At 36.2% G+C, this 17,337-nt stretch overlaps 1 protein-coding gene across 2 annotated transcripts in view; it reads left to right on the top strand.

The window, feature by feature from the left end:
- The first annotated feature begins 4,316 nt into the window (after positions 1-4,316).
- The window catches only part of sim2 (SIM bHLH transcription factor 2), a 28,036-nt gene continuing 15,015 nt past the window's right edge, over positions 4,317-17,337 (top strand). Inside the window, exons 1-2 of one of the 2 annotated variants that reach the window (XM_026941673.3) lie at positions 4,317-4,667; positions 14,903-15,983. In XM_026941673.3, coding sequence (XP_026797474.1) covers positions 15,809-15,983 — 175 coding nt within the window. In that variant the 5' untranslated portion in view covers positions 4,317-4,667; positions 14,903-15,808. Of the gene's footprint in view, positions 4,668-14,829; positions 15,984-17,337 lie in introns of those variants that run through there. The other variant, XM_053241415.1, reaches the window with a different exon arrangement.

Raw genomic sequence — 17,337 nt, 5'->3', positions numbered from 1 at the left:
TGAAACATTTTAGGAAATAAAAAGAAAAGTAAAAAATGTACAATAACGTGGTTGCACAACTGCACACTCTTGTATAATGGGGAATGTGACTGTGCTCAGAATGAACCAATCACATTCAAACGCTTGTTCAAACGTAATTATCATACAGCTGTCATCAATTAAGTGAATCTGACTAACCCCAAATAAAGATCAGCTGTTTCGGTTTTTCATGACATCTTCTTATTAGAAAGGTATTGCTCAGGACAGGGGTACAAAAGAATTGCCAAAACATTGGATATACCATGAAACACATCAAGGCCAATATCAACAAGTGGAGAGAATGGGGTGCCACATTGACATTAACAAGAACAGGATGTCCCTCCAATATTGATAAAGGGACAAAATCAAAACTTATCAAGGAGGCTGCCAAAAGATCTATGGCAACATTAAAGGAGGCTGCGGGAATATCTGGCAAACATTGCTCACTCTCTGCATGTGACAATAATTTCTCGTATTCTTCACAGGTCTGGGCTATAGTGTAGTGTGGCTAGACAGAAGCCTTTTCTCACAAAAAAAAAAAAAAAAACATCCGAGCCCACCTAAATTTTGCCACAGGATGTGGCAGAATGTGTTATGGTCTGATGAGACCAAAGTACAACTCTGTGGACATAATTCTAAAAGATGTTTGGTGCAATAACAAGACAGTTTATCACCCAAAGAACACCATACCCACAGTGAAGCATGGTGGAGGCAGCATTATGCTGTGGAATTAGGACATCTAACTCCTCCTGAAAACCTGTGGAATGACTTGAAGAGGGCTGTGCACAGGAGATCTTCACACAATTTTAGATCAGTTTGGTACTCATTTTTTCAAGGAAGAGTGGAAAAGTATTGCCTAATTAAAATGTTGGGAGACTCTTACCCAAAAAGACTGAGTGCATTATTACAAGCAAAAGGTGCACAGTATTAACACACTATTAGTTAATAAGGGTGTGCATACTTATATGACCAGGTTATTGCAAGTTTGTTTTTCTTTTTCCTTTTTTTCCCTAAAACATTTGTATTTGATTTTCATTTGAATTTTGTTGGTTGATATATATATATATATATATATATATATATATATATATATATATATATATATATATATATATATATATATATATATATACAAATTGTGAGGAATGCTATGCAAAAAAATAAGGCTGAAGCTTTAAAGTCTAGACTTACGTTTGTACAAATGGCCTCTAATTTGAGTAAATGTGAGCTTGTTTAACTAATTACCCTGTAATAGTGCAGGTCACTGGTGTGTAAGGGGCTGCGAGTATGGACTGAGAGACTTCAGCTTTCTCCACGTCTGTAAGGCTCTTTCATAATGGAAAATGGGAGCATGTAACATTGCACAGATCCAACACAGATAATAGCTATAATTTCAAACAGACACTTTCTGAAATAAAACATCGTTGTTGATTTGCAGGGGAAAAAAGAGTGGCTTTAATTACAAGAACATTTATCACATTTATTAATACAAAGCTGAATCTGAGACTTATTCCTGTTCCCCCACTAACAGGCAAAGGAAACAGAACAGTGTAAGTTAATTATCTGTTTATTTTAACCTTAATAAATCTTAATGTGAGGCTTGTTCTCAGTACAGCAGGAGCGAGCAGTGTGTTTATTTTATGTTGGGGACATTCATAGGAAATACGTCTGATTGAAGGAAAGGAGTCTGAGCCAACACTGTCCTTTATCCTTGCTCTGCCCCAGTTCCTGCTTTCTGTCTGAGTGTTTCAGTGCAACACATTTTAGTGGAATTTATTGTCGATGCTTGAGGCAGGATACACAGAGCAGGAGTTTTAGCCAGGGTCTATAAACCAGCAATTCATATATTATGCAGATTAGGCAAATATGTATGATCATATTTAGTTTCTTATCAGAAGCATCAGAGGTTTTTTTTTTTACTCACAAAACCAAGCCTGTTACATTATGTTAAATTGTAGATTCAAAACATTTCATATTAAAAGTCCTTTTCATAGCTTATTATTATTATTATTATTATTATTATTATTATTATTATTATTATAAAAATAACGTTAAATTCATATGACATTATTTATGCCTTCTTTATGTTATTGTAGGCTTTAAATAGGAAATGGACATTTTATACAAATCTATAGACACATTCAATTCAGCGACCAGTCACTTAGGCTAATAACTATAATAACTAAATTATATCTATAACAACTGCAATAATAGTAGTTGATAGTGATCTCAGCTCATATCATTTAAAGAGAAAAAGTCACAGGCCCATGAGAGATATAGGCATGGGATTAAATCACTAAAGAAAGGGAAAAAGTAATCTTCTAGTTCTGTTCCACTTTATTTCGTATACATCCTTGCTACACATTTTACTTTTAAAACTTTACAGAACAGAATGCAAAGGATCTAACCACTATTTAAATCAGAAACAAAAACATATGTAAATGAATATGTATGTAAATATATGACTATGAATATATAAATTGATTAAAAGATATTAATTAGGCATTTTAAAATAATATTGTTATTATAAGTTTAGGCACATCTTTACAGGATTCCCACATTACCTTTTTCAACATTGAAAGTGCATCATCATTGCCTTAGGGCTGGAGAAAACAAAATACCTAATATTATTTTGAGACCAAATGGGAGTCATGTGCATGTGTCTGCACATGTGCATACAACAATGAATAAAAACACTGACATCTGTAGTACAACACACATCAAGCCGGAAGCCATATGTCTGCCATCAGTAAGAGCACAGGGTCCAAGGGCCACCTAACTGAGTAGGAACTATTAGTCCCATGAGAGGGTTGGCCCCAGGATAAAAGAACTGCCGCAATATTATAAATGCAGAACTACATTTTCCAGAGCAAATCTTCCCTCACTCTGATTACCACTCTTTACGTCTGGATTTCATCAACAGCGAGCCCCAGTGCTTGACTTAGAACACAGCAGTTGTTAAATTTTTCCTCAGTGACAATGAGAAGATTGTTTTTCTTGGGAAATCAATCTGTGTGTGGCATAGCTAATAAAACAACCTTAAACCTCTGGATCTGGATTTTTGTTTTTCTCTTCTTTTCTCCTCTCATTGAGGAAACTGGAGACTCCACTGCCCTGTTCTTACAACTGCAATGTTTAAACCAGAAACCATCTTAAGGATCTCCGAGCACCTGAGTTAGTGAGTAGAGGCTGGTTTAGTGGGAACGCTCCTGGCTGTGCAGGGTTAAGTAAGGCTAATTGTGGAGCTTTACAGTGTGTGTGGGTCACAGAACAAGGGCTCACACTGCTTTAGAAACTACATTTCTGCAGGCCAACATGCTAAATGCTTTCCATATGCTACCATGAATATTGTTTACACACACCCATTCACCCACGCACACACACACATACGCTAAAATTTCAGACATCACAAAGACAATGTCATTTTTAGACAGAATTTTCACCAGAACTTCCACAAGTTTCTAGAACTTGTGAGATTCAAGACAAGTTTAGGCTGGCCATGACAATAACCAACCACACACACACACACACACACACACACACACACACACGTGCACACAAATTTCAGATATCACAAAGATAATGTCCTTTTAAGACAGAAATTTCACCAGAACTGTGAGATTCAAGACAAGTTTAGGCTGGCCATGACAATAAACAACCGCACACACACACACACACAAACATTTTGGCTTTAAAGCACAAGACTGCTCGGTGCAATACAGAGAAACCAAGCTATGATAAACCAGACAGATTTGTATATTTCTTTTGGTATCACTTTTTTAGTGTCACCCCATCTTCATACACTTATAATGCCATAGGAATTACGGTGCCAACATTCCCAAGAAGTACAAGACAAGGGCAATGCATAAATCTACAGTTTCAGTACAGTGAGAAGTGCAGCACAATGCGATGGGTAACTACACATTACATACTAACTATGCAGGAACAGCATAAGTAAACAATGCTGGTTATACAAAAAAAAATATTTAAGAGGATGGTTAAGGGTGTAAAAGTGTTCCTTCTGTGAAAACGAAACTTATCTGTTGTATGGTTCTACATGAAGCCTTTTCTCCCGTAGGGGAATCTGAAAAACACTTATGGATTCAATATATTTTTAGAAGAGTACACTTGCAGCATATACACTCACCGACTACTTTAGTAGGAACACCTGTACATCTGCTCATTCATGCAATTATCCAATCAGCCAATCATGTGGCAGCAACACAATGCATACAATCATGCAGATACAGGTCAAGAGATTCAAAATTCACATCAAAAATGTGAACGAGGAAACTATTTGATCTAAATGGCATAGCTGCACATGTCATATAGGCTGGTTTGAGTTTATGAGTGGAAGCTCTGAGGGCAGAAACATCTGGATGATGAGAGAAGTCAGAAGAAAATGGCCAGACTGGTTTGAGCTGACAGGAAGGCTATAGTAACTCAAATAACCACTCTTTACAACTGTGGTGTGCAGAAAAGCATCTCAGAACAGACAACACATCAAACCTTTAGGTGGATGGGCTACAACAGCAGAAAACCACATCAGGTTCTAGTCCTCTCATCCAAGAATGATTGAATGATGGGCACAGGTTTACCAAAACTTCACAGTTTTGGAGAAGTTTGGAGAAATACCAGAGAAATACCAGGTGACATTTTTGTGATTTTTCATAACAGCCTAAACATCTCTGATCACATCAAATCAACACCCAGATCCAGCAATTTTTTTTTTTCCATTTGGTAAAATGCAACCTTTTCTGACTGTAGAATCCACTCAAATACTCAAACGAACTTTACAAGCTTGACTGCTGCAGCTCTCTAATTGCTGTGCTGGTCTACTTTCATATGCTATGTCTTCTAAATGGATTATAATTTCAGAATACTTCTGCTCACCTGGTTTCTAACCTCCCATAGCTCTCTCATGTAACACATATGCTGAGGTCACTCCTCTGGCCTCCTGTTGTGGCAAAAACTCAAATTCAAAACTCTTGTCCTTGCTTCACAGACATCAAAGAGCTCTGAACCACATTATCTACATACTCTGGTTCAGAACTACACACCTGCACGCCAACTCAGGTCTGAAACCTCAGGGCGACTGGTATGTCCTTCTCTGAGCAAGATCTCGCTGCTTCTGTATCCGAGCTCCTCAGCTGTAGAATGAACGTATCCCTACATTCTGAACAGACCCATGTTACTATTCTTTCTACAAAAGTCTACATTCTTCAGGCAGCATTTAGGATAACAGTGTTCTTTATTTCTCTATACATAGCTGCACACATTAACTTTCATAATATCTATTAGTTTTATGTATTTATTTTGTATTATTGTTTATGCACTTAGGGGAAACTTTTTTTTTAATGGCTAGACCACTCTAGCACTAAATGTAAAACACCACACACGCATACACAACCTCCTGGCCTGCCCCACTCCTCTATCACTGTAGCACATATGAAAGACTGTAATGTCTGGCAGGTGCAGTAGAGGAATCAAGCAGTTGGGCTTTTTCCGTTTTTGCAATTAATTACCCAACTAAGGACACATAACAAGCATGATCAGTCTCTGGGGAGCAACCACTGGCCACTGCTCACAAATGCACACGCCACAACTTTGAGCAAACTACTTAAAGCCTATGTAATGACTCCAAATGGCCCATTTAAATGCTCTGAAAACAAATCTGGTCCGCTTGTATGGCTGCACAAACATGTAGCCAGAGTCTTAAGTCCTGAAGCCACAGCACAGTCTGACATACTCTATTAGAGCCTCATTAACAGCAGGAGATGGATGGTGACTCTCTAATAGGGTCGTGATTAAGTACCTCATTGAGATGTGTTTTACTTGTTTCAAAGTAGCAGCGATGGGCTCAGTTTGCAGAAGGGTGCCATTACACACTCTTTTTAAAGGATATTCAAAGCAATATTCTTTTTTTGTTGCAATAAAAGACACACACACACACACCTCGCTATGAAATTACAGTACTAACACAATTTCTACTGCATGCGTAGGTTGATATGACTAGCTTTTGTAGAGTAGGAAGAAGAAAAACAATATGAGGGTGTGCCAGAGAAAACATTAGTCAAATGACATGTGAGAAAGGACAAGAAACCTTACAGGTGACTGGGAGTATTGTATGTTATTATCTGGTAGCTATTTACTTTAAAGAAATAGACACTAAGCAAGAGTCTTCTACAGTCTCCTAAGCAGATGGAGTTGGCTTAGTGAAGCTATGCTAACTTTTAACTCACTAAGCTTAAATCAGGATACACCATATTCTTGCTGTAATCAATGATTAACTAATATTTAGTTGAATGACTACTGACATAAACTCCAACTATGGTACAGGTATAGCTGCCAAAATGTCTTTCCATTCAGTCAGCTATATCAGTGACCTTGTGCCAAAATACCTGCACACTTCTTCTCATAATCATATGATACACCATATGCATATTAGGGCATAAAGTCATTATGTTAAAAAATATCCTGCGAAGAAGAATTTCACAATACGCATAAAGATACACACAATACACATACCTGTGCATGATTCAGTAATTTATAGCCTGCTTTTTGAGTTACTGTTTGCGTAATTGTTCTGTAGTTAATATAGGTTGACTTTTGTCTTTTACTGCCCAGAAAAAGGCAGCTTTATGTAGTATGTTTGCATTAAGCATGTCAGCAGCAGTTTCTGCAGATCTAACTAATTTTCACATATTTAGTCAGTTAATAAGTAGTTTACTAATTAGCAAGATCAGTTCTGTTAGCTTAAGGCTGAAGCTGGAACAGGGCCTAAACCCACTACTTCTCCTGTTTTCGACTGAATGCCTGCTGAATTGCTCAGCATAAATGGTGTAAACTACTCAACCACTACAAGTTGAACTTTCTTTCCAAATAGCTGCACAGAACAATTTTCAGGTCCATCGCATCATGTACGAACAGACTCAGGAACGGTTTCTACCCCAGAGCCATTCGAGAAGTGAACGCTAAGAAACACTATCACTGAACGTTAGGAACTATTTGCACCACACACACACACACACACACACACACACACACACACACACACACTACACTACACACACACACACTCACGGCTATAGACTCTTACTTCATATTTATTTATCCCCAACTGCAAAAATTTGTACATAAGTACAAAATAGCAATTCAACAAACAAATGTGCAATACCTTAGTTTTAATTTTAATTTCTATTGTTATATTTAAAATATTAAAATCTTACCAGATCACACTGTTCAAATGTGCAATATGTTAAGTGCAATATCTTAGCTGCTTTACTATCTTAACTGGACGGACCTGATCATTTATGTTAATATTTATATCCTGTTATATTTATGTTATCCTTTACTCCTTTTATTTTATTCTTATGCACCATTAGGAGGGACACTCAATTTTGTTGTACCCTGTGCAATGACAATAAATAATCTATCTATCTATCTAAAACCGTGAGTGATGCCTTTGTCCAGTGGAAAAATTAAAAAGGCACCTCAGTCAGCACTAAGATTCTTAGAGTAGATGTGATGATATACTGCAGGTAATATGTAATATAACTAAGGAATAAAACACAATGGGGCATACTGTTATTGAAACATAATCAACAACTGGGTGGTGTGATGTGGGCCAAGGAGAAGCGGACATCCTTATGTGTCACCAACACTGGAGACTCCTTCCCTAAAAGTTAAATAAACACCTCCTTACAGAAACATTCACCATATCAATATAAATAACAACACATTTTTAAATCTGTTTATTATTAGCCTTAGATTACATAGTGTCCACCATTTCCCAAATCCCAAGTCCTTGTAGAAATAAGATATTAGAATGAGCACATAATTTTAAACTTATGATATGCCTTAAGGGCCACTACCTTAAGGGCCATGCAGTGAAAATTAATCAACATTCTGACCAATCAGATTCAGCAGGACTGTGGTGTAATTTTATTACATTTTGTAATATACAGACAGCATTAGTCTATGTCAGTAAGCTAGGCCATTTCAAACGAATTTTGAAAGTTATAACATCTAAATAAATAAAACAGATTAAAATTTAACAGGATTCATGTACTCCAATAATCTGAGAATGTTGATTTTTGTTCTTATTTTAAATATTCGTCTGAGGTAGGTTTATCCAATTATCCAGACATTTTTCATGTTACACCATTAGGGGGCGCACCTGTGCATAAAATATGATAGGGCAAATAAATTAAAAGTTAAAAAAAAAAAAGAAAGAAAGAAAAAGAAAAGGAAAAAAAGGATTTGTCCAAGATCTGAAGCTGAGATTATTCCAATGGCTTGATTTACAGTCACATTATTATTATTATTATTATTATTATTATTATTATTATTATTATTATTATTATTATTATTGGTCCTATTGTGTAACTGGTGTAGTATTCATAATTACCATTATGTTTTTATATTTTATTTTTTTTAAGTTTTTATAACAAGTGATTATTATTATTATTATTATTATAAACAAGTGAAAATTTTGAATCTTAATATCTAAATCTTGAATTTTTATGTTTACATAAAGCATCTGATTTAGAAATTTCAGATTTATAATTCATGTGATTTCCTCATTGTGAGTCATAATTAATATTCTTTACTGAATATAGCTACTGTCTAAATGTGATTCTTACAATGTGGCTCATATTCTGTAACAGTAGCATGGCTAAGTCTCTTGGTATAGATTCAAAACTGTCATCAGAGAACGTTTAGGGGAAAGTAGCTGCTTCATGTTAGACAACATGCATGATTCTTGCTCTCACTCATGTTGTGTACATTTCTTGGTTGTGTTACAATTTCTTTATTTTAGTGTCTCACAAATCCTCTCATTTCTTCCTCATACATCTTCCTTTTCCAATGTCAAGTCTCCTTTTCCTCTTCTGAATTATTATTTCAGTAATTGTCATGTAAAACAGGGGAAGTTGCATGGCAGTGTGGACAGCCAGAAAACTGCACTAAGCCAAGTGTAGAGTGATTACAATGTACCACTGCTATCTTCTCAGTGGTGCATGTAAGGAGTCAAAAGCATGCAATCCATCTGTTTTTACTGCTAGCTGGCCTCTACTCACAACCACTTTCTTCCACATATGCCTTTTTCTGCTGCTGTACATTTACATTTATTTATTTGCCAGATGCTTTTATTCAAAGTACCTCACAAATGAGGCATCAAACTGAACCGCTGATGACTAACGGTCTTGCACGATTACAACCCTGAAGCCACAACCTTCCATTTAATATCTCAGAAAATTATTAATTGAGCGACAGCTTCTCCATGGTATTACTCTTATGCATGAATTACTTCATTTACTAATGCATATATATATATATATATATATATATATATATATATATATATATATATATATATATATATATATATATTACATTAATGTCATGTATTACATGTTTACTGAGAAAAAAAAGAAGCCAAAAGGATTTTGAAAGTTGAAACTATTTCTGTGTTGTTCCAGTAGACCAAGGAACAGTAAGAATAATAATGTTATATAATTGCAGATGTTTGAAATGAAGCTTGCTAAGGCTGCAAATGGAAGACAAATGGAATTTTTGATTCAGACAATATCCTGACTGTCTTGATGAAGAAAAATGTGTGGGAGAGTATCATGTGTATTTTCACATGCATAACTCAGCTATTAGCGGTCTCAAACAACCCAGTCACAAAGTAAAAAAAAATTTTTTAAAAATAAACAAAATAAAATATTGACTGGGTTGGTCTCAAACTGAGGAACAGATCTTCTATATTCTTCCCTTTATATTTCTAACCATATAAAGCTGTGTAAGAAAGAGGTTTGACAGAAGTTTAAGGTTTTAAGCTTTTTAAGGTATTAAGGTATTAAGCCTTCAGCACTGATCTGATGTAGAACAGCTTCACTTGATATAAGCAGATAGCCAGGAGTGGAAAGTAATGAATTACATGTACTCTCATTGCAGCACTTGAGTATGTGGTTTGCTGTAGCAGTACTTTCTGTGAGTATAGTTAAATCATAGTACTTTTCAGTTTTTTAAAAATAAAATATTCAATTTTATTTTGCTACATTTATTTTTGACCAGTAAAAAATATAATATAATGCATTTAAACCCAGAAGAATGAAAGCTAATTAAAGGACAGTATATGTAAATTTGAAATACTTTTCGAGACCCAATCAAAATAAATACAGGTTCCTGGAAAGTCTACACTTCAGGTGCTACGTGCTTTAGTCAGCAGCAGCAATGTCTGAGACAGTGAAGACAGATGAGCATCCCTGGCCCAATTTATCACATATCTTCAGTTTTACATGTTTAAAAGAAAACAACTTGATAATAATCTGCAAACTATGTGAGCCAAAACCTGTGGAGATGTCAACATTTCACAGATCAACATCCAACCCATGAAAACGTAACGATAAACCATTAGCTAGCTGTGTGAGATAGACTAGCTAGCCAGCTCATTTGAGGTTTTCGGGTGTGAAAGCTCTGTATTAAACCTAACGTGTCACTTTGATGTTTGGTAGTGAATGCCTGTTGTGCTAAATATATCTAAGTGTTGCTAAAGCCTTTAGGTAATATTTAAGGGGCATCTTTGCTACATAGCTAACTATGTAGCTAGAAATGTGTATTAATTTACATGAGCTAGCTAAGTAGCTAATTATCTGAGCAACCTACTGAAACAACAACAGCATTTGGCTAAGTTAGCTAGGCAGCTAACACACGTGAAAAGACACACATTCAGAGTTGCTATAGAAGAACCCTCTGAAACCAATTTTAAAAGGAACCCTTTCAGGTCAGATGGAACCAATTAAAAGTCTGATATAAAGCTTTCCAGAGGGTTCTGTTATCACTGCAAATTGATCTTTTTTAAGAGTGTGGTCGAGCTCTGAGAGGATGAAGAGATGGTTTCTGGGAGGAGGCAGCCCTGCTGATGGTTATTTGGCTACTCAGCTCTCATTAATCACCAGCCTCTGACACCTCGTATATTTACACTCTGCACACACACACACACACACACACACACACGTGTAAGGAGGGTGGAGAGACAATCTTGCTGATATCTATTGAAATCATTCCATAAATTATGTTTTCATGCCAATTTAAAATGCAATTTTACATGAAATTAATTGTGATTAAATCTTGTTTTATGGTTAATTCCACTTAAACATAAATCTTAGTAAAAGAAAAAAAACAGCAGTTGATGTTTACCATGAAATTCTGAATATGTATAAAAATAAAAGCGTATTTTAATAAATAAAATGAATGCAAATAAAATATTTAAATAATGTAGACTTTTACATTTACAAGTCACGTTATAGTGTGAAACTGAGCTGTTATTTCAAAGGTACAGTCAGTTTTTATAGACTCAAAGAACTGTTTGGATTTGAAATTTGAATTATGGTTTGGAATATATTGCATATATTTGATTTAATATAAATCTGTAGTATGTTATTATAGATAATACTTGGGAGGTACAGCAGCAGGGTAGTGTTGCCACCTCACAGCTCCAGGGTCTGTGGTTCGATCCTGAGCTCGAGTTAGTGTCTGTGTGGAGTTTCGCATGTTCTCCTCGTGTCTGTGTCGGTTTCCTCTGGGTTCTCCAGTTTCCTCCCATCCCTGTGATGGACTGGTGTCTCATCCAGAGTATAAAGCAGGTATAGACTAAAGCAGTTACTAAAGATGATTTGAAAGCATTTTATATCATTACAGATAATGTTCGTCATTATATAATTATAGCTACTAATTATATATATATATATATATATATATATATATATATATATATATATATATATATAATTACAGATTAAGACTTACATTTCTACACTGATTTTGTTTATTTGTTTGTTTTACCAGCAGTGATTTGAAATAGTTCTGATCCATGCCACACATTTTAAAGTGCATAAAACATGTTGCTCAGTGGATTTAGTCAAACACTGTGGGACTCCAAACCTCACTTATCTAACCTTAATGTCCAGTTTTTAATTCATTCTGACTAGACTGACAAATTAACTTAAACAGGCCATCAGTTTCCTCAACCCACTGGTTAACTGGCTAAACGTATCTCTGGGTTTTGGGGGAGAACGGAGCTCAGTGACCCAAAAACAAAGCTTCACAGCTGCAAGTGGAAGATCTTAATGAGTTACTGATTTCCACTCATTAGGCTTAATAAGAGGTTAAACCATTCACTGCTTCTGGGACATCTCATTCTTTCATTTCCCCTTTATTCACTCTCAGCCTTTGTCAAGTGTGCTAACGTTGATGTTTACAGTTTTCAGCTGATAAGGAAACTAGAACTGTGCAACAGAATATTTGTCAATCAGAGAAGAATATAATTTAAAGAACAACAACAAAAAAAACTTCTATGACTTCTCTGTGGATTTGATAAACTACTGAAGACAGACTTGCACTGGTACTCATGTAGGCCTAATGTATAACTATGGAAATTTTTTTTAAATGAGAAATTTTTAAAAGATTCATTTTGGTTGTATGGTTATTTTATGCAAATATTTTATATTTTATTCTGCTCCTGTTTCTAGCCATTAATCCATACCCATGATGCACTTTTCTTTGTTTTAAATGTTTTATATATATATATATATATATATTCTGTTTCTACTGACATATTTCATGTGCACAGGAAAAATGTGTCAGTAGAGAGAGAAAAAATATTACAGCATCTTTAAAACAAGGAAAACTTTCTAACTCCAGTACACCCTTTTATATACATTAAAGGACCATTGAAGGAAAAAGACAAAGTGTCTAATAAGGTTTTGCAGCTTCAGTGCACCTTTCTACAAATCTCTGGATCTGTACAGGAGGAATGGCCCTTGTGCCCTGTGGATGGGGAAATTCGCACTGGAAGTTCAGGTCCACTCCCATCAGCATACAAATGTTTCATCATAGGATAAAGGTGATAAAGTCAGAAGAAGTTCGTATTGATTCGCAGTGACTGTTCTCTTGATGTATGCCACACATGCACTAGGCCACTTGTTGAAAATATGGTGAAAGATGACTTGTCTCACCACTCTTTTTTCCATGTCTCTGTATACAGTGCTTGTGGGTTTTTTGCACCACTGAACTCTCAAAAGTGCATTTGTCTTTGTAATGAAGGGTTTCTGCTCGGCAGCCCTACTATAATATCCCTCTCTGTGTAGATGTCAACAGAATGGTCTTGCTGACAGTCTGATCACATCCTGCACTTTCATTCTCAGTCACCTGAAGAACAGGCTGTTCTTCTGACTTTCTTTTATATACATTTTACACTAATGCATGAGCATCATGGGCATTTATACTACAATTTCCAGCACTATTTACTGATCCATTTCCAATAGATCTAAATACAGATGTCAGCAGGGTTTAAACACAGCCAGCTGAGCAATGTTTGCAACTGAAGCTCCTCCCCAATAATGAACCCTCTTTCAAAATAACAGATATTTTGGATCAAACTTGGATCAGAACTGGACCTGTTCAACATCTGTATTCAACATGTGTATTGGATGTTAATTGCTAAATGGTATCGTGCAGTACCTTATGTCTCTCCACTCATGTTTTATTGTGGGTTTTTTTTTCCTGTTTTTTGGTGTTTTTGTTTTGTTTTTTTTATCAACCATAGTAAGTTTATCAACCATATATGTGATTTTGTCTTTTAGAATGTTCGTAAGCTCGCAACACGCTGAGAGAGAGAGAGAGAGAGAGAGCATTTTCCACACTGAGCTCTCGGTGATAATCCATCAGTACTGACAGGCACAGAGAAAATGATAGCTCGAGTATCACAGCCAACTCTCCTATTCAAATAAATCTGCTGATTACTCACTCACACATCTCACACTGCGCAATCCACACTACCTGCCCTTTCTCATCATCTGTATTCTGTTTTTTGGTGAATTATAACTTATGCTAAACATTAGAAGTGCTTTCTTTCTTTCTTTCTTTCTTTTTTAGAATTACTCTTTTAATTTGAACAGGATGTGTAGAGTTTAGCTCCGTGGACATGTCTGTAATTCAGCATGGGTATTCTATACTCAACATTTCTGGATTATAATTGTCCACTTTTATTAGAAACCTCAGGGAAAGAATAATAGGCAATGCTATACAGTGTTCTCCATTAACTTTGCTGTTATCATTGTTTTAAGAAAGCACAGAATTACATTTCTCTCTCGCTTTATTTATTTATGTTATGAGAGGTTTGAGAAATAGGTTGTAATTTTAAACAGCATGGCACAAGGTGTGAATAAACGGGTTGCTTTGGCTATTAAGTGGAATCGAGCAGAAATAAACATGGTAAAGTGAATTAAACCCTGCACATGTTCAGTCAACACTGAAGCTGGTCATTTTATATGGGTGTTAGTTGTGCGCTTTTGGTGCGCAGCACATGCGCAAAGGCGCATAAGCATTATTTGTGTATTTCATTTTAGCATTATTCAGCACAGGAAACTGGCACCTGTGTGTGTGTGTGTGCGTGTGTTTGCAGTCTTATAATCGGCCCATATAGACGTGTTCCTTTCTGAGCACTTTACATTCACTCTTCCAGTTACCATTTGGTGTCAGAATGAACGCAAACGCATCTGGTGTTTGCGCATGCATAGCCTAAACACCATAAAACCCCTCATAATACCACGATGGCTCGTAGATCGCGCAAGTGTGTGTGTGTGTGTGTGTTGCGGGGTAAAGAGCTTCAACTTCGCCTTGTGCCATTTGCAGCTTTCTCCAAGGGCTCATTACCGGGAGCCTGTGACGTCACGGGAGATTCTGCCTCCTAGTCCATGTTCCTTCTCTCCCTCTCTTCCTCTCTCTCTCTCTCACACACACACACGCACACACACACACAAACACCGAAAGGTCTATTAGAGGGTCACACTCCGAATATCATCACTCTATCTTGCAGGATTATCAGCTGGGAACAATGCAGGAAGTGGTGGAGAAATCGCAGAGAGAATGAGGAATACACACTCTGATCACCGAGCGACTTTTTCAACGAGTTGTTCATAGAAACCCTCGATTTTAAAGCAGGAGTGGGATTTACGCATGAAGCATGGATGATTTGTGCAGTCTCACATCGGATGACAAGAGCTTCTTCATACAGCTTACTTAAAAAAATAAATAAATAAATAAATAACTCATTTTTGGATGGATTTGATATTATTGGAACTGTGCGATTGCCAAATGACAGACTGAATGCACCACAGCAGAAGTTCTGTCCACCATGGGCAGGTTTACCAAGTGGAACCGGAAAAGATGATACAGCAGAATTAATATATGGTATGAACTGTGGTTGATTCTTAATATGCATATAGGCTTATTTTATTTTTCTTCGAGCCCTTAGGGTAGGTTTCATGCGTAATGTAAACAGCCTACGTGTAATGCTCGATTTCTTTGCAAAAAAAAAAAAAATTACATTTAGGCTGGTGGATGCATAAACTCCTGTAATGTGCAGCTTGTTGTTATTGAGAGAAGATTTAAAAAAAAAAAAGTGCAACATGGAGTTAGTGTTAAGTATTGGCACACTGTTTGTGTTCTGGTTAGTCTTTCTGAACTTTTCTCTCATCACCGCGTTTGGTAACTTTGAGTAAATGTGTAGTGTAAAAAAAGAAGACAGTCGAGCAGAACAGGCGTGTTGTGGATGTGATGAGGGGCTGATGAAGGGCTGAAGAGGAGAAATCGGCGCCTTTTCAAGCTGTTTGGAGAAGTCGGAAGTGGAGCGCGTGCTGAGAGCGTTGCACCGGAGCGCAGCGCAAACCTCAAGTCTGAGGTGGGCTTTTATTATGCGAAGCGGTGCTGCGACGTGTCAGAAATGAAGGAAAAGTCCAAGAATGCGGCAAAAACGAGACGAGAGAAAGAAAATGGGGAGTTTTACGAGCTTGCCAAGCTCCTGCCTTTGCCCTCGGCCATCACCTCGCAGTTGGATAAGGCCTCCATCATCAGACTGACCTCCAGCTACCTGAAGATGAGGGCCGTGTTTCCCGACGGTAAGATTTACAGCACACACACACACACACACACATACACAGACTGCGTTTTACCACTGACGTGTGTTGGGTAATACACCCAACTACATAGCCTTTTATTTTTAGGAAGCAATTTCCTCATTTTACATATAGTCCATTTCCCTGTTTCACCTGACTGATCTACTGTTTCATTTATTTATTTATTTACTTACTTACTTACTTATTATTTTTTAAACTTAAATTATTTATTAAACCTAATGTGCCATTTAGAATCCATTTCAGCAATAATTAGCCTTCATATTTTATACTGCACATTTTAGAAAGATGTCCCTTCTAATCATATTCCTGTGTGTACATTTTAAATCCATCTCTTATTGAAAAGCCAGCACGAGCTGCTTTACTGCTGACCTGATAACCTGTAGCGTCCTGTTCCACACTCCATGCCACTGCAAATCTATTCATTCTTATTATATCAGCAGAAGATAGACACCTTCTGCATGTTCACACTGATTACAAAGCAGAAACAGGTAAATAGTCTCACCGCACGCGCTGATTTAGTTGCTGCTGAGACAGGAATCTGCTTAAAGCCTGCTGTGTGGTCATTCAGGAGCAACCAGACTATTGCAAGTATTTAAAACAATTTTCATAAGAGATACATATCTTCATGTTTAGAAAGGTTTTGCGTTTATTAGTTTGTAAGCTAAAAAGCTTGCTGTATTGTTTGTACAGTGTAACAGGCTGTTGCATTAAGATTACACACATTATAGTTATGTGTAAGATTGGTCATTTTATGAGTTTTGTGTTTATAATTGTCTGTAATGCCTCAGTAATTTATTTACATCATAATACAGGTTATGAACTTTGGATGAATTGAAGATGCGGGAAAATAATATAGCCTATTAACCTGACACGAAAATCCAAACAAACAACCAATAAATAAATAAACAAATTAATTAATTAATGCATAAATAAATGAATGAATAAATGAAGGAATGAAATAGATAAATAGGCAATTTTAAAAAGGAGAAAGAAGGCTACAGAATAATTAAACCACTCCATTTGTTTTCACTTGAAGATGTGAAGGTAAGAAGCTGAATTTACAGGCTGCTGAAAAATGAAAGATAATGAAAGGAAATTGCAGATTTTGTAGAAATAATCCTACTCTGCAAATATTTCTTCTAAGATTTTAGAGCTACTTTAATATTTTACACATTTGTAAGTTTTGTTGTGTTCTTAATAGCAATCTTTTTTTAAAACACACACACGCAATTTGTAATAAAAAAAACCTACAAATAGCTTATAGTTTGTTTTAAAACACTTTAGATGTTGATTTGCTATTCTTCAGTGTGGATGGTTTTAAAAAATGAAGCTTGGA

The sequence above is a fragment of the Pangasianodon hypophthalmus genome, chromosome 17 (genome assembly GCF_027358585.1).
Source record: "Pangasianodon hypophthalmus isolate fPanHyp1 chromosome 17, fPanHyp1.pri, whole genome shotgun sequence".
Lineage (NCBI taxonomy): Eukaryota > Metazoa > Chordata > Actinopteri > Siluriformes > Pangasiidae > Pangasianodon > Pangasianodon hypophthalmus.
The sequence above is the reverse complement of the archived record's forward strand: the minus strand, read 5'-3'. Positions and strand labels throughout refer to the sequence as shown.